Source organism: Lissotriton vulgaris, chromosome 2_1 (assembly GCF_964263255.1).
Source record: "Lissotriton vulgaris chromosome 2_1, aLisVul1.2, whole genome shotgun sequence".
Classification (NCBI taxonomy): domain Eukaryota; kingdom Metazoa; phylum Chordata; class Amphibia; order Caudata; family Salamandridae; genus Lissotriton; species Lissotriton vulgaris.
This window is the reverse complement of record NC_141687.1, coordinates 144,964,387-144,988,644: the sequence shown is the minus strand read 5'-3', so window position 1 is coordinate 144,988,644 and position 24,258 is coordinate 144,964,387. Positions and strand designations below refer to the sequence as shown.

Genomic DNA, 24,258 nt, shown 5'->3' with positions numbered 1-24,258 from the left:
GAGGCAGATGTCTGATACAACTCTGGAGGAAAAGTCTTCTGCAATGGACCTCTTTTTGGCATCTTCATGTGAAAAAGTGTTGTTGCTCTACTCCTTTGTGATGCCTGGTGTTCCTGTCACATTTGAACCCAGTGTTTCAGTGTTTGCTCACAACAATCTTCTGTATTTCGATGTTGGTGTGTTTTTCTTGGCCGCACACCACTTCTCACCTAATTAATATACTAATCACTGCCTCTGGAGGAAGGAATGCAAGCAGAAGTAGTTTACCCCAGCTAGTCTTTCAGGCAGCACAAAGTATGATTTTTAAAAGTTACTTTTACAGTACGAATATCACAATTCCACTTTGGTAGACTGAAATAGATTTTTGTTAAATAGTAGAAAGGAACTTTTAAGCAATTTTCTATAATTGTCCTGAATGAAAATGTAAAAATAAACATTTATTCACAGTCAGGTCTTCTCATAGAAAAAGTCTGCTTTACTTACACAGTGACAAATAGCATTTGATAGCTGTCCGCTGTAGGGCCATATCCTTCTTTAATATTTAGAATATCCCACTGTTACCTCGCACCAGTACACTTGCTGGTGACTTAGCTATTGTACAGAAGTAGGTTTTGTCTGACGTGTGTCGCTTCAGTGTTTTAAACGGCAGCCAGCCAAGACACAACTGTGTCTCTGAAGCAATACTTTCTTAATGGTACGCTTCCTACACCAATTTAACATGGCCTTATCAGAAAAGAAATCAGCCAACTGGGTGCAACCAGTTTTATCTCGTGTTTATAAGGAGAACAATCTCTCTCTCAGAGCCTATATTTTCATACATTGGTTTGCACTATGAAACCACCAGGTATCCTCAATCTAGTTATGCTCAGAAAAGCTTCATATGGCTTCCACTCATTCCAGTACAGGGCAAGCTCAAGCACCCACTTCCAGCAGCACCATGCAAACTTTTATTATAGTCACACCAAATCAAATAATCCTTCTGCGTAATAGACTTTAAGGCCCCATCCAGAAAGAGTGGACATCCTTATGGTATATGGACAATACCGAGGCAGCAACATAACTCCGGATCCAGGAGCAGAAGATATTGGTCCTGTATAGTATTGAAATCATAACCACCGGCTGCTGCCTATAGTGTATGCTAGATATTATCACTACTCAATCAGGTAATGAACGGGGAATGGGTTTTGTCTGAGTTCTCATCACTGCCTTTTCAAATTCCCCGTAAGGGTCTCTAGGCCTCTCGGAAAGATTAAGCAAACTATTGCACAGAGTCACATGGTGCTGGGCTAATCTGCCGCCGGTGCCAGGGATCGAACCGTGATCCCCAGATTCCGGAGTCAGTCGACCTAGCCGAGGCGCCAAACCTCTTCCTGTTTCTGGATTGTGGTATTTTTATCACCTGCGGTAAAGATTTACAGCTAGATTCATCAAAGGCCCGTTTTGCGAGTCAGTAATAGCGATTATTAAGGAATCGCTATTACAGACTCGCAAAACGGGATTCATGTACAAATCGCAATTTATTTTGCGATTCCTACAGCTTCCTTATTTGCGATTAGCTAATTGCTAATCGCAAATAAGGAATAACTCCCCATTCATTCTTATGGGCCTAAAGGCCCATAGGAATGAATGGGAAGACATATCAATGTGCGAATCGCTATTAGCGATTCACATTTTGAAATTGCGATTTCAAGGGTGCAGGGGTGTCCAAAGGACACCCTGTAGCACCCCTGAAATGTAATCTACATTGGTGTTGCACACACACATGTCCAAAGGACATGTGTGTGTGTAACATGCAACTTAGAAAAATGCATTTAAATACATTTTTCTAAGTTTTCGCTAGCCCAAAATTACGATTTCGCACTTTTTAAATGGTTCATGAATTGCATTTAAGGAATCTCAAATAGAGATTCCTTAAATGCAATTCGTCGCAAATGTGCGAATTCTTTAATAGCAATTTTTGCATTTGGGACGATGAATCCCAAATGCAAAAATTGCGCTCGCTAAGGGCCAGATTCCCAGAATCTGGCCCTTTGCGAGCCGATCTTCGTTTCATGAATCTGGCCGTTACTGCCAGTGGTAAACATACTGCACTGTTTTAGATGTTGAAAAGCATAGAATGAGGTATTCAGCCCATTTTTTTAAACAACTTTTGGTATGTCCTTCTAGTAGTAATCCCTGAGCACCAGAATTATTAGAGATGTGTGGAGTGGTGCCCTCTACGGAAAGGTAATTTATTATTATTATTATTATTATTGGGACATTTGTAGAGCGCTGCGTTACGCACACCGGCGTGTCCACGCGCTGAATTTACCACTAGCAGTATTTATTACACCATCAGGGCCATCGGTATTAGCATCAGAAGGCACCACTTCAGCATTTATTACGTTTCTCTATCCGAACCTAATGCCCTGAAATAATTTAATTAATTACATTTAATTATTTAATGAAATCCAGCTTTGCATGATTTTTGCTATTTGGGAAAAGAAGCCAACACACTTCCTCAAATTAAAGTTCTTGCCCTGTGGAAAATGCAACCGTTTAAATTTGCACTCTTGATGCTGTGTTTATGTAGTGGAAAAGTGGGAAAAATATTTTTTCAACTTTTTAATTGTAAAAATGGGGCTACGCTTGTTTACATTTTTTAAAGATAAAGTCCAATATGTTTTGAGATCTCTTGTTTTAAGAGCTCGTGTTTATGTGCAATATTTATATTCAGTTCAATTTGTCATATCTTTTTTTGCAAATAATTCACAATTTGTTTTCTTCATTACCCTTTGGGGCAAAATCTGTTTGCTTCATTTCGTGTTACAGCAAGAGACAAATGGTGTAAAACTGACCCCCTCTCAATGGTACTACCGCCAACAGGACGTCCAGTACAGGGCTTTTTCCCTGACTGGAGCCATATTATGCTCCTTTGATGAATTTGTATTTATTTAAGTATTCGTTGATTGTATTTGTAAAGGAAGCTGGGCTTGTGGGGACCGCCATACATCATTTTGGATATAACATAAAGGGGCCAGCAGTTGCAGCACTACACTATGAATTGTCTGTACTGCAATGTACCTGCAGAAATCTACATTTACGCTCTTTTATTCTGCATGTTGATGTACTATTAGAAAGGGGCAGTGCTGTAGGTGAAAGGCCACACTATGGATTCTCCTCTCTGTAGTGCACTACACCCTAGTCCAAAAGGACAAAATGCTGGGCGGATTCGTAAAGCCAACATTACCTTTCCACTGTTACATCACTGACGTTGCCAGGGTACGGTCCTCTTCTCCATATTGCAAGGCAGCTGCCTTACCTATAGGCCACTGTGGCTGTCTCCTCTTCTGACAAGCACACGTTTTCAGATTTTAGAAGGGCCTTGGTGGCTTCTCCATAATACATTTTCAAAATGCTTCGAAGGGTTGGCACTAATTATTGTACGTTTTAAATCCTGCAAAGGTGACAAAAACAAACCCTCCGAATATACCTTTTGTGTGAGAGAATTCTTTTTTTTAATTCAAAATTATTTCATTGAACATTTTTTACAAGTATAATACAATACAGTACATTAGTGATGCGGGGGCAGGACAGACGATCTCAATGCACAGTTATGTATATCGACATTGGCATTAATGACACTTGGCATTGCTTAATGATTGCTAAAACAAGGTATACACTGGATCAACCCAACTCCAGACTACACACCAGTCTGGCTCGATTTAGAGAGAGACATCCTGGGGGGGGGCAACCCGGTAGCAGTACTCGCAGCCAATAAACATTTACCCCCACATGCATCAATGTAGGATTTTGCATTTCTGAAATAGCGAAAATTAAGGAATCGCTATTTAGGAAATGCAAAATGCTATGCATCATTTTTTTCGGTATTTCTTTGTGATTCGGTAAAAATCGCATTTTTTACCGAATCCCAAAGAAATACCGAATTCTTAAGTTAATTTTCGCAATTTCCATTGATTCCTATGGGCCAAAAGGCCCATAGGAGTCAATGCAAATTGCGAGTGGCACTTAGAAAATTTCATGGGTGCAGGGGGGGGTCCAAAGGACCCCCCCCCTGCACCCCTGAAATGTATTTTTCGCATCATGTTGCACACACACATGTCCTAAGGACATGTGTGTCCGTAACATGAATGTTGAAAAAAAAACATTTAAAGCATTTTAAACACTTTTTCCAAATTTACCGAGTGGTTCAACCACTCGGTAAATTTGGAACCCTAAGTGCGAATTTTCACTTGTCAAAGTGATGATGCATTGCTTTTAAGAAGTCGCACATCTGCGACTTCTTAAAAGCACCCGCAATTTTAGAACTCGCAACAATGTTGCGAATTCTAAAATTGCTTCATGCATCCCAAAAAGCACTTTTGCATTCGCAAACGGCCGATTTTAAGGAATCGCACCGTTTGCGAATGAAAAAGTGCTTGATGCATGTGGGGGTTAGAGGCTAACAACGCCGTGCTCAAAAACACTAGGATAGCACTCCTAAAAGTAGACAAAGAAATGGAACGGTGTGTGAGAGAATTCTGTCTCTAAAAATGTTTATGGGGAATATTTCCCCAAGGCAAGGTTTTGCAAAGGTGATAAACTTCATAACTTGGAGAAATTATAGAATATGCCTCTTAGCTGAAAACTGGCTTCAGAAAATAAAATTTGAGTCCCTCTGCTCTTAATCTGTTTATTCTACATTTTATTTGAAATTGTTTCATTTTTGAATTCCAACGAACTCCTCCTATGATCTCAAATGACTCCAAACTGTGTCTCTAGCGTAAATGAAAAATGCATTAACTATGTTTGAAAACATATAACCCGTACACACAATTTAACAATATTTAATGCTGATATTTTACCATTGAGAAACATAACACTACTTACATTTTCAATTATTTGAAATTGGTTGATTAAACTTTGATTATGGAAGCTTTTAATATAGAGATGGTTCTAATTTACAGTCAGCAGTGCAAGGTACGCATATTTTGCCTTTGAGGGGAGTGTGGAAAAGGATTTAATTAAAATGTTTGTGAAAGTGCCTAACTCTAAAGTATGTACTTTTGACCTTTCTCACACAGGTACTATCATGAGCCTAAAGTGTTTGTGAACCTTCTGAAACTGATGTCCAATGAAGTGGTTCATGTAGCAGGAAGCATTATTGGAGGAAACGTCCTTACGGAGCCAATGGTAAGTGATGACCTCTGCTCTCCCTTTTGTAGTTCATGTTTTTCTGACCAACCTTGGAACTAAGGACAGAAAAAAGCAGATATCTGTTTTCTTTTCATCCTGCCTACAAGCCCTCGATGTCAAATTGTCCAAAGCATAAACTTTAAACTAAAAATCTCAGAATGGATAACATAGTGCAGTAACCAACAGAGGGCCCAATTATGATGGCTTTTGGACCGCAACTGACAGCTCGTCAACTACCATCTGCTGCTGTGGTGTGACCAACGCATTACAATGTGTGCAGTCAGAGGCAGCAGGAGGAGGGACCATCCGGCGCTTTCCAATGGGCTCAGGGAGCCCCTCGGTGCTTAGGAAACACCTCATAATCTCTTAATGATTGTGGCTCCACCGTCGGGATTATGATGTCGGTTTAAGACAGCCATTCCATGTTGGCCTTTCTGGCATGTAAAGTCAGTCGGAAAGTGACATTGGGGGCCCCTAGCAGGGCCCCCTTCCCTCCTGGCCCTCAGCATTGTGGCCTGGTGGCACCTATCCCTACACATCCTTGCACCGTGTGGCAGACACCGGAGGGATGTTTGAAAACATCAATTTTTCAATGGAAGCTTGTGCTGCAGGTTTTTTCCGCCCGTCGTACAAGCTTACATTGAAAAATGGATGTTTCCAAAAATAATGCGGTTGGAACCACTGACCTGAGGTCCCAATCCGCAACCATGTTGTCCCCCTGACATCGTAATTAGCCCCTTAGTGCTCTATGGTTGTAAGAAATAGCATGAAAGGATCTGCAGAGCTACTCAAACCTGCCAAATTCCTGAAAACCATTAACAGCACATCGGTCTCTCACACTTCTTCATCCATCACGCAACTAGGAGCTGTGTCCCATAGACACCCTTTGGTGGTTCTCACTCACAACATAGAAACACTTCCCACGTAGGATCAAAACAAAGACATCCTTCCAAACCACACAGCCTTCATGGAATACCATGATACCCCTCTGGGAAAGCTCTTCAGCGCCCCACATGGGGGCAGTAAATGGTACAATACAAAGCATATTGTTTTTGTAGATTAGTACACTCCTGATGAAGGGTCAAGCATGGCCCGAAATGCATTGAGCTAAAGAAGAATCACAGAAGAAGTTGTTGAAATAACTTTTTATGTTCATACACTGTGAAATTTTTCATTTGTTTATAATGTAATGATGTATGTTTATGAATTTTCATTAAGAATTCAACAGAAGTTTGCATTCTGGTGTCGAATTAAATCATCATGAATGTGATAAGCTAAAGTCTAACATTTGCTATAGTGTGTTTATTTGGTTGAATTACCACAGCTATTGTGCGTAGAGGTCGAGTCCTTTGGTCTCGAGATAGGTAGGTACAATACAAAGCAAAACATTATTTTCTCTACCCCTGTTGACGTCTTCTTCTTTTTACCATTCTTCATTCAGAATTTCATGTTACTGGTCTATAAAAGACATTTAAGTATATACATGTGCAAATACTTGGTTATAGGGAATAGATGACACCAAGTCAAGTCAAAATAACTATCCATCACATGTTTCACGAATCATATCCTCATACATTCATCTCACCCAGGCATACAGACAACATACATTAAATCTTTTATAGCACTGAATCCTTTAACACAATGTTCCTTGAGTGTATACAAACATTTTCAATACTTGCATCTTGGTAATAGTTTTTGAAGTAAAAGAATTGGATGAATGCCTTGTTTTCAGTCTTCTAGTGGTTTTGATCTCATACCCTCTCTTCTACAAAGAGTCATGACCACGTCGCTGCAAAACAAGCTCAGCCAGTCTTACTTCCAAACTGTGGCGTTCGAGGCACTCACACCGAGCAGAAAGGTTGCCCTTTCCTCTTTTATTTGTTAAGTCTCCCATCACCAACGTGTCTAGTGACTTACATTTTTATTAAAAATGAATGCTCCTGCTGAAGCAACATCTGTACCTTTCCTAAATCATGTGCTTGTGGAAGAGATTTGCAGAGCAACAGTGTAGGCTACCATGCTTGCGTGTTAAAAGACAAACTCTTCGGTCGCTAGCTGTAGAATGACTTGCAAGGACTGGCCATATTGTTCGTGCTTCAGGGTCCACTCCACTGGGTTCTGGCAATACGCTAGTTCTCTTTACACCTCTTTTTGACTGCACTGGCTCTATGTGACAGTCATTTTTCTGAAATTTGAAAAACAAAGTAACTGAAACAAAGAAACCAGAAAGTGACGTATTGCAGTAACTCCTATTCTTCTAGCTAGTGGGCTCCATCTTTGTGAAAAACCTGACCTCTATCCTTTGCTCAACTATAGCTTCAGCTGGTAGCCAGACCTACGGAGCTGTATGATTGCAGCGGAGTTAGTGGTGCATCATTGTCACAAATTAATGGGCGAGGGGCAGTTGAGCCTCAACTTTATGGTTTCAAGGCCCCAAATGTGTTAATAATAATAATAATAATAATAATAATAAAAATACAGCCATTTGTAAAAAAGCGCAAACAGCTACCTCCCAAAGGAGGTGTCCCAGCTTTATAATGACAAGTGACAGCGAAATAAAAGTTCAGACAACAGCCATCCATCTGAATTAATCCAAGTTAAAAAGCCAAGTCTTAGCTGTCTTCCTGAATAGACATTCTGATTCAATTTGCCGCAAAGCAGGCGGCAAAGAATTCCATAGCTTAGCCACGCTCACCACAAAGGATCTGCCACCCCATTGCTCCTGCCTAACTCGTGGGGTGACAAGCAGATTCTGATTATTGGACCGCAATAGGCGAGTCTGTTTGTAAGCACATAATCATTGTTTCAGATATCTGGGACAAAGTCCATGAAATGACTGAAAAACTAAGGTTAAGGCCTTAAATTTAATTCTGCTGGGCACCGGTAGCCAGTGAAGTTCCTTAATATGCGGAGAGATATGTTGACGCATAGGTACTCGTCTAATTAATCTTGCAGCCGCATTTTGAACCAATTGTCTCTTATCCATGTAAGCAGGTAGGCCCAGATAGAGGCCATTCGCATAGTCCAGGCTGGACGTCACAATTGAATGAACTACTGTTCGACTGCAGTTTCCTGGTAGCAAGTATAAAAATGTCCTCATGTACCTCAATTTTCTAAAACAGGAGGATGTTACTTTCTGGATTTGAGAGGAAAAAGTCAGATCTGCCTCCCACTATACTCCTAGATTTTTTAACAGTGCCTGCTCGGGTGGGTGGTAACTCCATTTCCTGCGGCCACCCCAGGTCCGAGTCTGGACGCTTGTTGGTCCAAAAATACATCAATTCTGTCTTTTCAGCATTTACTTTTAATTTATTATTATTCATCTAAACTGCAACATCCTTGAGGAAACTCTAGAAGCTCCTAAAGGAATCTGCCGAATGGTCTTTAAAAGGGAACACCAGCTTGGTGTCATTGGCATAAGATATTGCCTTGACCACCCAGTTGGCAATGAGTGAAAACATGTGGGCCAAATAGATGTTTAGCAGCACTGGGCTTAAAGCAGATCCTTGGAGCACCCCACACCCCAAGCGCTTCTGTTCAGACTGATAAGGTTGTAAAGCCATCCTTTGAGTACGCTTGTGGAGAAATAACCTCACCCACTCAAGGGCGGTTTCCCTAATGCCGTAGTCCTGAAGGCGTCAAACCAAAATATCATGGTCTACTGTGCCAAATGCAGCAGATAGATCCAGGAGCACCAGCATGGCTGATGCCCCCGAGTCTACTGCCAACATCACTGATTCAGCCACCACTACAATGGCCGTCTCTGTGCTAAAGCCGGCACGAAAGCCAGATTGAGTGTTGTGTAAAATGTTATTGCTCTTAGAAAATTTAGCCAATTGTCGCTGGACAACCTTTACCAGCATCTTGGCTGGCGCCTTCAGTAAAGAAATAGGTCTGTAGTTAGACAGAACCCCAGAATCAACATTGGGGTTTTTCTTCAGAGGCGGAAGTGTGGCATGCTTCCATGAAGCAGAGAAGGTGCCAGAACCAAGAGCGGAGTTCCATATGTGTATTAACACATGAACAGGGGAGTGAGCTACTTCCTTCCATAGTTTGGGAGGGGCATGGGTCCCCTGGGGCACCTGACCTGCACTTCAGCATCTCAGCCAATGCCTCCTGCTGAGAGATAAGGGCGAAACAGGATAAAAAGGATTTCGGGTCACTACTCTCTTTGACATCTGTTTTGACTGTTTCTCCTCCATCTAGAAAAGAGTTGTAGACCACACAAATGTTATTGTCAAAAAAGTCAGAGAGTTCCTCACATAGTAAGCGCCACGGCTGAGCGTCAATCACTTATTCACTGGGTTTCAGAAAAAAATTAACCATCTCAACCAGTTCTTTGCCTGGTTTGTCCGAATTATTAATCTGTGTAGCTATATAATCCTTTCTATCTTTTGTAAGCAACAAGGGACCCCAAAAAATGTCAGCGAGGGACCTTGGGGAGCTTATTATACAGAGACAACAACAGTCCCAAGCAAAGAGAAAGAATAGTAGAAAATAAATATAGATATAGATAAATATAGACCCAGTCAGTTCTATATTGGTGATGACATGTCCAGTCGGACAGCGGTCTTCAAAATTTATACTTGAAAGTTTCAGCACAACGTAATAACCTTCAACATTTCACTGGTGTGGGCCACAAGCCTGTATCCAACCACAACAATGCATAGACACAGACACAACAAGACAGGGCTTACAAGGCAAGAGCAGCAGTTTCTGTAGAAATACAAGCATACAGAAAGATTCAGTAGGTACCATTACATAGCATTGCATAGAAATTCATTACACAAGTATATGGTACTTAGGTTGACGGCGTTTCGGACCCACTACTAAATAATGGGGTCCATCATCAGGACAAAACAATAAATGCCTTTCAATATAAGCCTCTTTTGCCACAGAACGTGTAGGTGAGAGGCTTACAGTGGAGCATGAAACAATTCAGGGCCAATCGGGCCAAGTTCTGGAAAGGATGGCCAGGGACTTAGTCAATGGTGGCGGGTGAGGAATTATTTCCCTTATGGCCTCGGGACCATGGGGCGGGAGCACGCGTAGTGCTTCAAGTCCAACCGGTATCGCACTTCCGATAATGCCGGTGAGCGCCGAGTCGCGCTGGGGTTCATGGAGCCAGGCGGGGCCGGGTCAGTCGGCTGTATTCAGCCAGGAACTCGAACACTCACACACTTATTGACATTAAAAGATAAAAGCTCTCTCCTAGACCAATGATTTTCTTCCAGCCTCGGCAATCAGGCAGCTTAGCTGGCGCTGTCCGCAATCCAGTCACGGACGGGCACGGACGGGCGCCGACAGGCTTGCCTTTGGCACGCCGGTGGTGCGCCAGTGGCGAGCCCGCTGCACGGCCGAGCACACATGTGAATTAAATACTGCTCACGATGCCGGGAGAGTGAGAACAGTGGGAGGAGCCGCGTTCCTCCACTCAAACAGCACACAGCTGCGGTGGAACGGGGACCGGGAATCGATGAAGTGCAAATGCTTAGCAAGAGAGTACAAAGCATCCCAGTAAGTACAGTCTGTATTTAAAATGTATATAATCACAAAATAAAATAGCATAAAAAACAACATCAAACCCCCCACTAAAACCTCTAGGAAGCAAAATGCCTGTTGACGCGCTGCCACCTATCATTGAATACACAGCTACTGGTTATAATGTTGTCTCTGTTTAGGCCCTAGAAGCAGGTATTACGATGCAGCCCTTGGGGACTGGTTTTTAGGTCTCGCAGAGAGACCTATTGCAGTCAAACCAGAAAGCTAAGTTCACGATGCGGATTTGTAGAAGTGCACGTGCTCGTGAACGCGCTTCTATCCCCCTGCCTTGCTCTTCAAAGGCTCCCCTTACCATTTGCTCCTGCCTCCCCGCCCACTGCTTCACACTTCACGGCCGCCAGGCCGTGACTCTCATTTCTGCCCAGCCCACCTCTTATTTACAACTGTTAGTACACCGGATTTCATTTTCCCCCTGCCTCTGAGTGGCGCAACAGTGACACCTTGTGGTCATGAACTTTGCACTGCAGCTAACACTCGCACGTAAAAATACAAGTCAGTACCTACATTTTAATTTAATGTTCACAGATGTTCTGAGATGAATGCGGTGCATTTGCGCTTTTCTAACTATCCACCAACAAAAAAAAATATTCAGAATATCTGTACAAAAAACATGCAATACAAGTGCGCAGATTGCTTCCTGTCCCCCAAACTAAATGCCAATGTGAATTCTGCACATGATGTCACCAGCATTCCGTGTTCAGCAAAGGTTTCGAATTTTAACTTAATTGCACACACAAACAGACAATATGCATGTTACTCGCCTTTCTTGCACACAATTGCTCTAAAAATGACGGCTGAAAGCTAGGAAATTATTCTTTCTCTGTTCCGGATTTTACTAAAGATGCATTTCCTATTTACACAGCGATGGAATGCAGTTAAGTTGTTCGTCGCCATAAAGGGAGCATCTAATTCACTTGTTGTTTCTTGTTGGCAATGGCCCTACTCCCCTGCACTTCTCAGCCACAAGCACATTCACAGCCTTCTAAGACGGAGTCGCATGCTTGTGAAAGTATTACTTAACACTACTGTGAGTGTGGGCTACGCTGACTCTAAGGCAGCCTTGCTTCCCGTATTTCAATAGAGTGGTGATGTCATGCTACATTCCGAGGCCTCCTCCAGCAAGGGGGAGCTGCTTCCGACACTTGGTCCAAGCAGCCATTTGTTCTTCTGTCGTTCATGGAAGGCCTGAGACACAAAAGTGCAACTACAGGAGCCACCAAACATGGGGGCAACTAGGGTTAAGAGATACATCTCTGACCGATTGCCTTTGCCAATACTGGTTTACTATCAGCCCTTTGCATGCTAGGGCTTGTTTTTTGGGCATTTCCTACGGACCAACACAGCCTCACACACACACTGCACATCATCTTTAACAATGCTTGTTATTAATACCAGCGGTCCACCCCTTATGTTTCACCGCTTCCAATGCGCAGAAGTAGCAGAAGGCGTAAAATATTTATCCCCCCAGACCACATGCTGCACTTACTCTTTAACACTAAGCCAGCTTTTACATTCAGAACACGGGCGCACACTTAACAAAGCCACCCGTGCCTCGCTGCCCGTCATCCTCGTCACCCACCTCCCCCTGGGCGCGACATGCTTTGTCGCCTTCTTTAACCATTGCCTCCCTCCCGTTGTCATGCCTTATCTTCCCCCGCCCTCCCTCCTGTTGTCCGTGCCTCCTCGCCCTCGCATGTCCTCCACCCCTCAGCCCCCCATAGCAAATACTTATTTCCCTCGTGCTGAAAAACACTGTTTTCCCTTGTTTTGTCTTTAACATTCGGGCCGTCCGCGCTTTTACTTCCTCCAGCCTCTTCACCACATTGCGCCTATTTAATTTACATTTCACTGTGTGAAGCATCACAACATCGTGCAAGGACTAATTTATATGTAACTTAAGCAAATTATTTGGACAGAAAAACACGTGCATTCGCTTTAGGAATTACTGATAACGTAGAGTTTCTTTTATTTTTACTTTTGGCCCACCCGGAGGCGCTTCTACCCCCTCCATCCCAATCACCTCAGTGCGCTTATTTTAGTTCTTTCAGCGTGTAAAGCATCACAAGAGTCATAAATGCATTCAACGTGTTACTATTTGTGCAAGAACTATATAATAGGTATTTAATGGATATAAATCGGGTGAAAAAATACGTGCATTCGCTTTATGAATAAAAAAATAAATAAATGCAGCAAGTGACAACGTATCTATTTGCTGCCTCGGAAAACAACAGATTTCTTGCTAAGCCACCCCTAACTCAGTTTTATACCACAGTAAACCATGGTGAGGAGCACATTTACTATCTGCTGTGTAGTTTGTTGAATTTCTGCACAAATGAGAATTTGGGGAGACTTTAATCAAACGTCTATACACACCTATCTGTTTGTTTCAATCAAACTGTCTTTCTATGGAGGAGTTCATCCTATGCACATACTCTTAATTGTACGTGAATGCACTTTACAAGCCCATAAAAATCGCACAAACAAAACTGCAATTATGCGCAGTTTTAAGTAAAAACTGTGCTAGCTGTGGTAATATGAATTAATATGTGGAGAAGATGGCTCAGTGAGTTAAAAACCACTTGCTTCGGATGCTTTCTGTTGCCTGTTAAGATCCTGTTTTGTTTTTAAAATAAGCAAGCATTGGTAGCGCTATGCTGTCCAAAACTTGAGGGGCCTCATTTATGAGAAATGACGCATCGCTGCGTGAAAGCAGCGATGCGTCACTTCTCAGTGCGCACTCCTTGCGGCATTCCTGATGCGTCAGGAGTTACAGATACGTCAGTATTTCTGACGTATCTGTGAACGCAAAAGTGGCACATTGCTGGAGTGTGTCTCAAAAGTGACGCAACTCCAGCAATGCGTCCTTTCACATGGGGCAAGCCCCATGTGAAAGGGCCTGCGTCATTCTTACACATTCTGTGAGGCAGGCGCAAGATTTTGACGCAACGGTGTCCTAAAAGTGACTCAGTGAAATCTCATAGATTTCACTGCGTCACTTCTATGACCCTTCCTTGCGTCAATACGCCCCCCCTTGCATACATTATACCTGGCGCAGGTATAATGTGGCGCCCTGGTTTACAAAGTGACGCATCTACCTATATGCATCACTTTGTAAATATGGCGAAACAAGGCGCATTTTTTACGCCACTGGTGCATCACAAAAAGTGACGCACTGGCGGCGTAAAAGTGACGCAAGGGCTCATAAATGAGGCCCGAAGTGCGGTATAGTCCAACACCGCGCTTCAGGTTTTGTTCACTTCCACCCCAACATCTTTTTATTTATATTGCACCTCCTAAACGCAATTTTGAGCAAGGACCTACTTTTGAGGTAAAGTAAGCCTGTCCTCCAGCTTACATATTGTTTAGCTGCTAGTCAAACATTACCAGCTTGTTGTTTCGAAATATGTACGGCGCGTGCATTTTTAAAATCGAGTCAAGAGGTGCAATGTAAATTGCAAAAAAAATGGGCTTTCTATATTTTGAAACAAGCCGGGAATACCTCCTAAACAGAATTCTGGGACATGACGTACTGTTTCAGGAAAGTCAGCCTGCTCTCCAGTTTACACATGTTTCGTTATTAGTTAAACATAACTGTGTTATTGTTCTAAAATATATACAGAGCGTGCATTTTGGAATTGTGGCTAGGAAGTGCAATCAATCAATCAATCAAAGCATTTGTATAGCGCGCTACTCACCCGGAGGGTCTCAAGGCGCTTGGGAGGGGGGGTCCGCTACTGCTCGAACAGCCAGGTCTTGAGCTGCTTCCTGAAGGCGAAGTGGTCCTGGGTCAGGCGGAGGTGGGTCGGGAGGGAGGTCCAGGTCTTGGCGGCGAGGTAGGAGAAGGACCTTCCCCCTGTGGTGGCTATTCGGATGAGGGGGACGGCGGCGAGGGCGTGGCCGGTCAATCGAAGCTGGAGTTTGGGAGCGTAGAAGTTGAGGCAGCTGTTGAGGTATCCTGGGCCTTGGTTGTGCAGGGCTTTGTGTGCGTGGGTGAGGAGACGGAAGGTGATTCTCTTGTTGACCGGGAGCCAGTGCAGGTCTCTCAGGTGTCCGGAGATGTGGTTGTGACAGGGGATGTCCGGGATGAGTCGTGCTGAGGCGTTCTGGATCCGCTGGAGTCTCTTCTGGAGTATGGCGGTGGTTCCGGCGTAGAGGGAGTTGCCGTAGTCCAGTCGGCTGGTGACGAGGGCCTGGGTGACCGTCTTCCTGGTCTCGGTGGGGATCCACCGGAAGATCTTGAGTAGCATGCGTAGGATGTTGAAGCACGACGAGGAGACGGCGTTGACTTGTCTGGACATGGAGAGGGAGGAGTCCAGGATGAAGCCCAGGTTGCCTGCGTGGTCTGTTGGTTTGGGTGCGCTGCCTAGGGCGGGGGCCACCAGGAGTCATCCCAGGCGGAGGGTGAGGATCCCAGGATGAGGACTTCCGTCTTGTCCGAGTTCAGTTTCAGGCGGCTGTTCTTCATCCATTCGGCTACCTCTTTCATCCCTTCATGTAGGTTGGCTCTGGCGGTGGCGGGGTCGTTGGTGAGGGAGAGGATCAGCTGGGTGTCGTCGGCGTAGGAGATGATGTTGAGGTTGTGCTGGCGTGCGATGGCTGCGAGGGGACTCATGTAGACGTTGAAGAGGGTTGGGCTGAGTGAGGAGCCTTGAGGGACGCCGCAGATGACTTCGGTGGCTTCTGATCTGAACGGGGGGAGGCGGACTCTCTGTGTCCTTCCGGCGAGGAAGGAGATGGTCCACTCCAGTGCCTTCTCCTGGATTCCGACGTTGCTGAGGCGCTGTACTAGGGTACGGTGGCAGACAGTGTCGAAGGCCGCGGAGAGGTCTAGGAGGATGAGGGCCGCTGTTTCTCCGTTGTCGAGCAGAGCTCGGATGTCATCGATGGCTGCGATCAGGGCGGTCTCGGTGCTGTGGTTGGCCCGGAAGCCAGACTGCGAGAAGTCGAGGGATCCGTTCGTCTCGAGGAAGGCGGCCAGCTGCTTGTTGACGGTCTTCTCGATGACTTTAGCGGGGAACGGGAGCAGAGAGATGGGTCGGTAGTTCTTGAGGTCGGTGGGGTCGGCTGATGGCTTCTTTAGTAGGGCGCTGAGTTCGGCATGCTTCCAGTTCTCCGGGAAGGTGGCGGTGTTGAAGGAGGTGTTGATGATGTCCCGCAGGTGGGGTGCGATGACAGCGTCGGCCTTGTTGAAGACGTGGTGAGGGCAAGGGTCGGTCGGAGATCCGGAGTGGATGGAGTTCATCGTGCGGACGATGTCTTCGGTGCTGATCGGGGTCCAGGCGCGGAGGGTGGTGGTGGGGGGCGGTGGTACGGTCGTGGCGTTCGTCGGTTGAGTGCTGAAGCTGTTGTGTGTGTCCGCGATCTTGTTGTGGAAGTAGGAGGCGAGGGAGTTGCAGAGGTCTTGCGAAGGGGTGATGTTGTTGTTTCCGGCGTTGGGGTTGGAGAACTCTTTAACGATGTTGAAGAGTTCCTTGCTGTTGTGTGCGTTGTTGTCCAGTCGTTCCTTGAATGCAGTTTTCTTAGTGGTGTGGATCAGTTGGTGGTGTTTTCGGGTGGCGAGCTTGAGGGCAGTCATGTTGTCCGGTGTTGGGTCTCTGCGCCAGGCTTTCTCATGGGCTCTACAGTTCTTCTTCGAGTTCTTGAGTTCGTCGGTGAACCATGGGACTTTTTTGCTGCCGGGTCTGCTAGGCGGGGTCCTCAGGGGGGCGAGGCCGTCTGCGCAGTCGCTGATCCACTTCGTGAGGTTGGTGGCCGCTTGGCTGGGGTTCGTAGCGCTGGTGGGTGGGTTCTTGCTCAGGGAAGTTGCGAGCTGGTCGGCTGTAATCTTGTTCCAGCTTCTGCGTGCAACCTGTTGCTGTAGGTGGTGGATCGTGGTCCTTTTGAAGCTGAAGTGGACGCAGCTGTGGTCCGTCCAGTGGAGTCCGGTGGCGTGGCTGAAGGCAATGTCTTTGCTGGAGGAGAAGACGGGGTCGAGTGTGTGTCCCGTGTAGTGGGTGGGGGTGGTCACCAGTTGCTTGAGTCCGAGGTTGGCGAGGTTGTCCAGCAGGGTGGTGGTGTTGCGGTCGTTGTTGTTCTCCAGGTGGAAGTTCAGGTCCCCGAGGAGGATGTAGTCAGCGGAGGGGAGGGCATGCGGGCTGACGAAGTCGGCGATGTCTTCGCTGAATCGTGTGCGTGGTCCCGGGGGTCTGTAGATGAGCGTGCCTCTGAGGGTGGTCTTGGGGTTGATGTGGATCTGGAAGTGCAAGTGCTCGGCAGGTGCGAGGGTGTCGTCGGTGTTGGTCGTGATGCGGATGGAGTTCCTGTGGATGATGGCGATGCCTCCTCCTGTCTGGTTGACGCGGTCCCTCCGGATGATCTTGTAGCCGTCCGGGATGGCGATGTCGGGCGCTGAGGAGGCGTTCATCCAGGTTTCCGTGAGGAAGATGACGTCTGGGGTTGTGGTGTCGATCAGGTTCCAGAGTGCGTGTCTGTGGACTGAGCGGGTGTTGAGCAGGATGCACTTCAGGTGGCTGCTGCTGTTGCTCGTCGAGGTCTTGGGCACTGCTGGAGTGGTGCAGGTCCGGATGCAGGTGAACTTGCAGGAGTTGCAGCAGAAGGGTCCGTGGGTGCCTCTCGGGGTGACTCGGTAGCAGCCCGGGAGTCTGCCGGCGTTGAGTGCGATGAGTTTGGTGGCGTCGTAGGACAGTCGGGTCGTCTTCCGTCGGTGGGGGCCAGGGGTCCAGGCGCGGACGGGCGCAGACGGGCTTACCTTTGGCGCGCCTTCGGCGCACAATCGGCGCGCCCGCTGCGCGTGCACGCTGCGCGTACGCCCGGTCGCCATTTATGGCGAAGTGGGAGGGAGGGAGGAGCTGGGAGGCGGGAGCGGGGAGGGTACAGAAAGAAAAGTGGGCGAGGCCGCGAGTACGGCGGCGGGAAGCGGGGAGCGGGGCGGGGGGCACAGGGGCCCAGGGAGACCTACAACCAGGGGAAAAGGTGCTAATAACAACAGGGGACACTGGAGAAATACAATACAATGAGCACAGAAATTCACAGAGTGCGCTGGGGATAACTCAGATTCACAGGACAATAGACAGGCAGAGGATGCGATCCCGCTCGGGCAGCGGGGGGCGGGGTCGTGGCAGCAGGCTCAGCGAGGCTGAGTGCAGCAGCGGAAGGAGGGCACACGCTGCAGCTGGTGGCCGTGCGGTGCGGGGGTGTCCTGGGAGCAGGTCACAAATTGCAAAGTGCAAATTGCACGAGCTCTATATATTTTGAAACAACAAGGCGGGAAGGTTCGTTCTTTGCTTTACACAGCTACAATGCTTTACTAGCAAGTGTTAGCTGGAAACTGGCAACTTGCGCCACTGGGGCACAAGGCAGACAGAGCCATCCTCCTTGATGAATGCCTTGTAAATTGCACGTGTGAACAGTAAACAGACCGAGGCGCCAGGAGAGCACCAAACACACAGAGACATGCTCCTTAATTAATAATTCCCCCCAGGGGAAAATCATTTAACGTTTAACTCCAAACATTTTGCTCCATGTGAATTAAAAAAAAAGGGTCTGAATTGTTCTCCATTATATAAAACACACACTGCTGCGATCACACTCTCCATGTATGTTTTGGAAATTTTGTTATGGCAGTTAATGTCTTTATTTCACTTGTTTAGGAAGCCAGTTTTATAAGCCCAGTGCCCATTTTGCCAGTAATATGTAACACTCCTATTTGCATACATGCTTCAACATTATCCACAATTATGAAAACTTGTAATATTGCTCTGGCAAGTAAACAGTGCCATGCTGAGATGCAAATGTTTCTGCTTACTCTTAATGGCTTCTTTTTAATTCCGCAACTTATATCCATTTGGCTACAGAATGCGAAGAAGTATTTTTCGCAAATGCTCAATTAAAACATTTTTATCAAGAGAATAAATTCCCGAAATGGGTGTGTGCTTTTGTTGTTGGTGTTTTTGTTCTGTTTTAACCTCTGCCTTACACCTATATATTGACAAATTACTGCACCCTCGAGTTTTGAAGGATTCCTTTTATGTCTATAATCCTTTAATCTCTAGTTGGTGACTGCTTGTTTAGGGTGCACTGTTGAACACTGTTGATTTTCATGTGTCATGCATTTTGTGGATGTGATTTTTAAGATTCAGGTTTATGGTATTGAACAGGGTGTGTCTCCTACCAAGGGTGTTTTTGGCCTGACTCTGTCTGACTGACTCTGCCTGTCACTCTGTATCACTGACTCTGCCTATCACTCTGTCTGAATGACTGTCTGTCCCTCTGTCTGTCTGAGTCTGACTGACTGTTTGACTGACTCTGCTTGACTAACTATCTGTATGGCTAACTTGGTCTGTCTAACTGACTCTGTCTGTCTAACTAACTGTGAATCTGTCTAATGACTATCAAAAAGACTGACTCTGTCGATCTGAATCGGTCTCTCTGTATTCCTCTGTCTGGCAATCTATATGACTATATATGTCAGACTGTCTGTCTGTCTTACTTTGTCTGACTATACCCAAGTCTATCTGTCTCTGTCTGTCTGTCTAACACTGTCTGTCTAACTATCTGACACTGTCTGTTTAACTGTAACACTGTCTGTCTGTATGATTGTCTAACTCTGTCTCTGCTGCTTCTCTTACTCACACCGCCGTTTCTCCTACTCACACTGCTGTTTCTCCTCCCTACCCAGACCAGACTTATTCTTTCATTTTCCGTACTCAAATGTGATCTTATCCCTGCTGTTTCTCTTACTCATTCTGATGTGTCATTTACTTTCTTATTTCCTATGCTCTTTAAAGGGGATCTTCCACCCGCCGGTTTCTCGTACTCTCTCGCTCGCCCCATGTTTCTCTTAGCTCTTCTGCAGCCAGATGGTTTGCTTAGTCTCTCATTTTCTTTACTCAAAAGTGTTTGTACCCCTACCCCCTGTTGTTTTCCTTATTATCCTTTAATACTTTGCCGCCTCTCACTTCCCCCTCTACCAGCATCTTTCTAGTGCCTATTTAGGCCTTTTCGTTATTTTCGTCTGTCTCGGTTGGCATTTAAAAACATTTTTCTTTTTAGAGTTTTATATAGCGTAAACTTGACCCGCAACCAAATCGGGTATCAGAGCGCTTTACATAGCACCAGTTACGTTACATGAGGACACACATTCATTTTTGTTAGGCACAGGGAGATTAAGTGATTTGCCCAGAATCACAGGATGTTCAGCGTCATCACCGAGACTCACAGGATGTTCAGCGTCATTACTGAGACTCAAACCCAGTTCCCCAGGTCCGATGTCTGCCTCAAACTTACTACACAACATAAAAAACAAACTACAGTTCTTCAAATCAGCCACAATACCTGAAACTGATCACAGTACGTGAAACTAACGCAGTACGATATCAGAAACTGACCACAACCCTTGAAACAAGCATATGTGGTACTGAGTGGTATTATTTGGAGTGTAGATATGTTGTATTGAGTAGAGTGTAAATATGTATTATGTAATTATGTGGTAGTGAGTGTTATGCTATCTATCTATCTATCTATCTATCTATCTATCTATCTATCTATCTATCTATCTATCTATCTATCTATCTATCTATCTATCTATCTATCTATCTATCTATCGCCCCTCACTCTATCAATCTATCTATCGCCCCTCACTATCTATCTATCGCCCTCACTATCTATCTATCTATCGACCTCTTTCTATCACCCTCACTCTATCTCTCTATCACCCTCACTCTATCTCTGTATCGCCCACACTATCTCTCTATCGCCCACACTATCTCTCTATCGCCCACACTATCTCTCTATCGCCCACACTATCTCTCTATCGCCCACACTCTATAGATCTATCTATCTATCTAGCACACACACTCTATCTATCTATCGCCATCGCTCTAACAATTGCCCTCTATCTATCTATCTATCCATCGCCCTCTAGCTATCTATCGCCATCACTCTATATACCTATCTATCGCCCTCACTCTATCTAGCACCCTCACTCTATTTATCGCCCTCACTTATCAATCTATCGCCCTCACTATATCTATCTATCACCCTCACTATATCTATCTATCGCACTCACTATATCAATCTATCGCACTCACTATATCTGTCTGTCTATCTATCGCACTCACTATATCTGTCTGTCTATCTATCGCAATCACTCTATCTATCGCCATTACTCTGTCTATCTATCGCCATCACTCTGTCTATCTATCACCATCACTGTCTATCTATCGCCATCACTCTATCTGTCGCCATCACTTGATCTGTCTATCACCATCACTCGATCTGTCTATCTATTGCCATCACTCTATTGGTCTATCGCCATCACTCTATCTGTCTATCTATCGCCATCACTCTCAATCACTCTGTCTATCTATCGCCATCACTATGTCTATCTATCACCATCAGTGTCTATGTATCGCCATCACTCTATCTGTCTATCTATCGCCATCAAACTATCTGTCTATATATCGCCATCACTCTATCTGTCTATCTATCGCCATCACTCTATCTGTCTATCTATCGCCATCACTCTATCTGTCTATCTATCGCCATCACTCTATCTATCTATCGCACCAACACAACGTCACTCAACAGCACCACAGCATCACTCAGGGGCACCACAACATCACTATGCGCTACCGCAGCATCACTGAACGCTACAGCATCACTCGTCGCAAACACAACATCACTCAGCGCCAATACAGCATCAAGCTGGGCAACCATTCAACAACAACTGGTTCAAATATGTTCTCTCAATGTTTCAGGCTTTATTACAAATTTCACAAAAAACATGTTAATATTTCATGTCTGTTCTTGGATTTTCGTCACAATAAAATACAATGAACATAATCTTTACAAAAGTTAATTAGAACAGTTTATACTACTATACTACTGCCATTAAACATTACAATAACTTTTATTTAAGTATTAATTATTTACAAAAATTAAAAGACATTGTTAATCGTAATATCAATACATATATGTCACATAAAACAAAACATTTTGCTTTACAAATGCTATAGGTATCACATTTGCGAAAGTTAAAACTATTGGCATTATCAATGACAACGCTATTAATTTCCCTAATTTCAAAACCAACACATTAATAAACAAATTGTCATTTACAATACCAATAGCTCAAACTTTCCTAATGCGAGACCTATTGCATTGCAAATGCTTGTTCTGTGGTGGATACTTTATGGCTCATGCCTACCTGGCTGTAATCATGCTACAACATAATTCTGTAATTGCCTTTGTGAATTAGTTACAGAACAGCCAACTACCTATTAGTAAAACAGCAAAGAGCTTGGCTTCACAGTGATCTATATGAAAGTAGACATAGTCATGGTTGCCAGTGTATGACTGTTAACTCAACTGGACAATATGTTATTTCCAATGCAGGACATTATCATTCCCTGTATTGAATGCCGCGAAGCATGTCGTCAATATGAAGAATGTTGAGTCTTGTTTATGACCAGAGGATGTTCAATGGAAATCTTGAAATCAGACCAATAAAATGATGAAGCATTTTGCTCTTTGAAGCTTCTCACTGCTACCCCAAACCCTGGACACTGCACTCCATATGCTAGAACTGCTTGGGCACTCTTTACCTCCCAGAAAGAATCCATTATTGACTACACAGATGGTGATGTGTTTGGTTTGCATGGCTGCTGCTTAGTTTATCAAATACCTGAGGCACTTTGCCATGTTCTGATGTTTGCTTATTAGGTACTGCACGCTGACTGGTCCTAACAAGGTCCCCGATTATGTGACAGGGCAAAAATGAGTCAACCAATGGCTGCAGCAAGGTACTAACTATTGGCAACACCATCTCTGGTGTTATTATGGCTTGTCGCTGTTTAGACAAAAATGTGAAACTCTGTTCTCCAATGTTAGAACCTTGTAAGATAGGGGCTGGTAAGTTATTTTCTTGGAATCTGCTGCTCTTGAAGCCTATGCACATTTCTAGCTCAATATAGGTTCTCTATTGTCATACCCTGCAAGCACTGTATCCTCTATCATTTACTCAATCGTTGGCATACTTCATATCCTCGTTCCCACCACCTCTGCATCTTTCCCTCCCTCACCAGTGCTACAGAGGCCTTGCTAGATGTATCAAGCAGTCAGAATCTCAGTACTTACATTACTATCATCTGGACTCCATCCTCATGTCCACATTATCTGGCTAAGTCCTCATCATCTTAAGTTCTGTAAGCCTAGCCCGAATGCCACAATACTGCTTTTCCAAGTAGGTAAGATCTGTACCCAAATCTCTCTTTTACTGGTTAAGCCCGGTCTTTGTCTTCAATTTTACAGTTTTAACATAACCAGCACTACTAGAAAAAAAACATAGTTGTCATGCATCATAATCCTGCCCCTGAAGGCGCTCCCCATCAGCATAGTTAAAATTAATATATAAATTAAAATGAATACTAGAACACCCTGCTTACCTGATATACATCTGCAATGTCTAAGACTGCTTTTGAATCATTCACTAAAAAGGCTATGAAACTATCGATCTTAAACTAGGATTAGCCCCTTTAAAGGTGAGTTCTGTTCTACCAGGGTGATACTATTGAGATAGCCCTTCCTGTGCTGTTACTGGTGCTGGAGGGGGGAGGTGAAGGTGGCTCTGTGGCAGATGCTCTGTCAGCCAGCACTGTTGTTGGGGTTCAGCGACTCTCTCTTTGTCCACTGGGGCAGTACTAGTTTGAGTCTAGTGATGGTATCCAGTGCTCTCACCAGCTCCCTCTTTCTGACCCCTCTTTTCACTTCACTGTGTAGCAAGGTACTCTCATGCTCTGCCCATCTGATCAGTTGTTTGTGCCCCCTCTCAATACTAGGGCCCTTTTCCCTTTTCCACTTTCCAAAGTTTTCGTTTAGCTAAGCAAAAGAATAAATCAGTAAACTCCTTGTCAATATGCTGTGTTTTGATCTTGGGTACAGGAGCTTACTTGATGGTCCCATCTGTCGCTGTTTAGTCAAATCAATAGTTCTGCAATAGGGGGCACCCCATACCATGTGATACAAATATGAGGGAATTGGGCATTAAATCGGAATAACATATATTACTCCTTAAAAGGGTAATGTGCACATTGTGTTGATAATAGTACTCTATCCACTTAAATCTAGCACTCCTAGAGGTCTTTGGGTTACTTCATTGAATTCTGTCCTACCCTATGTCATTGATAGGTCTGTTCATGTCATCTGCCCATCGGTTCCTCAACAAGTCCAGTGAGCATTTTGTTAGAGCTACTAGTGCATGGTATATTGGTCTAACTGTTTTTTGCCTACCAGTAATCGTGGTCAGTGATTAGTATACTGGAGGTTCTGTGGGACGTATGTCCTCAGTTTTATCATTATCAAGTGATAGATCAATAGAGGCGAGAGTGACACCTAGGGTTGTCGTACCACACCAGCAAGCCAATGAAATCTACATAAGTCCCCCCCCTTCATAGTTCTCCAGTTTCCCAAGTGTGGTAGAGTAAACAGACCTGCCAGTGGGAGTTCTGTGGTGTAGGAAATGTG

At 44.8% G+C, this 24,258-nt stretch overlaps 1 protein-coding gene across 1 annotated transcript in view; it reads left to right on the top strand.

Annotated features, from left to right (window-relative positions):
- LOC147729704 (uncharacterized) overlaps window positions 1-24,258 on the top strand; it is a 363,931-nt gene that overhangs the window by 65,095 nt on the left and 274,578 nt on the right. Inside the window, exon 8 of the mRNA XM_086954024.1 lies at window positions 5,064-5,172. Coding sequence (XP_086810150.1) covers window positions 5,064-5,172 — 109 coding nt within the window. The remainder of the gene's footprint in view (window positions 1-5,063; window positions 5,173-24,258) is intronic.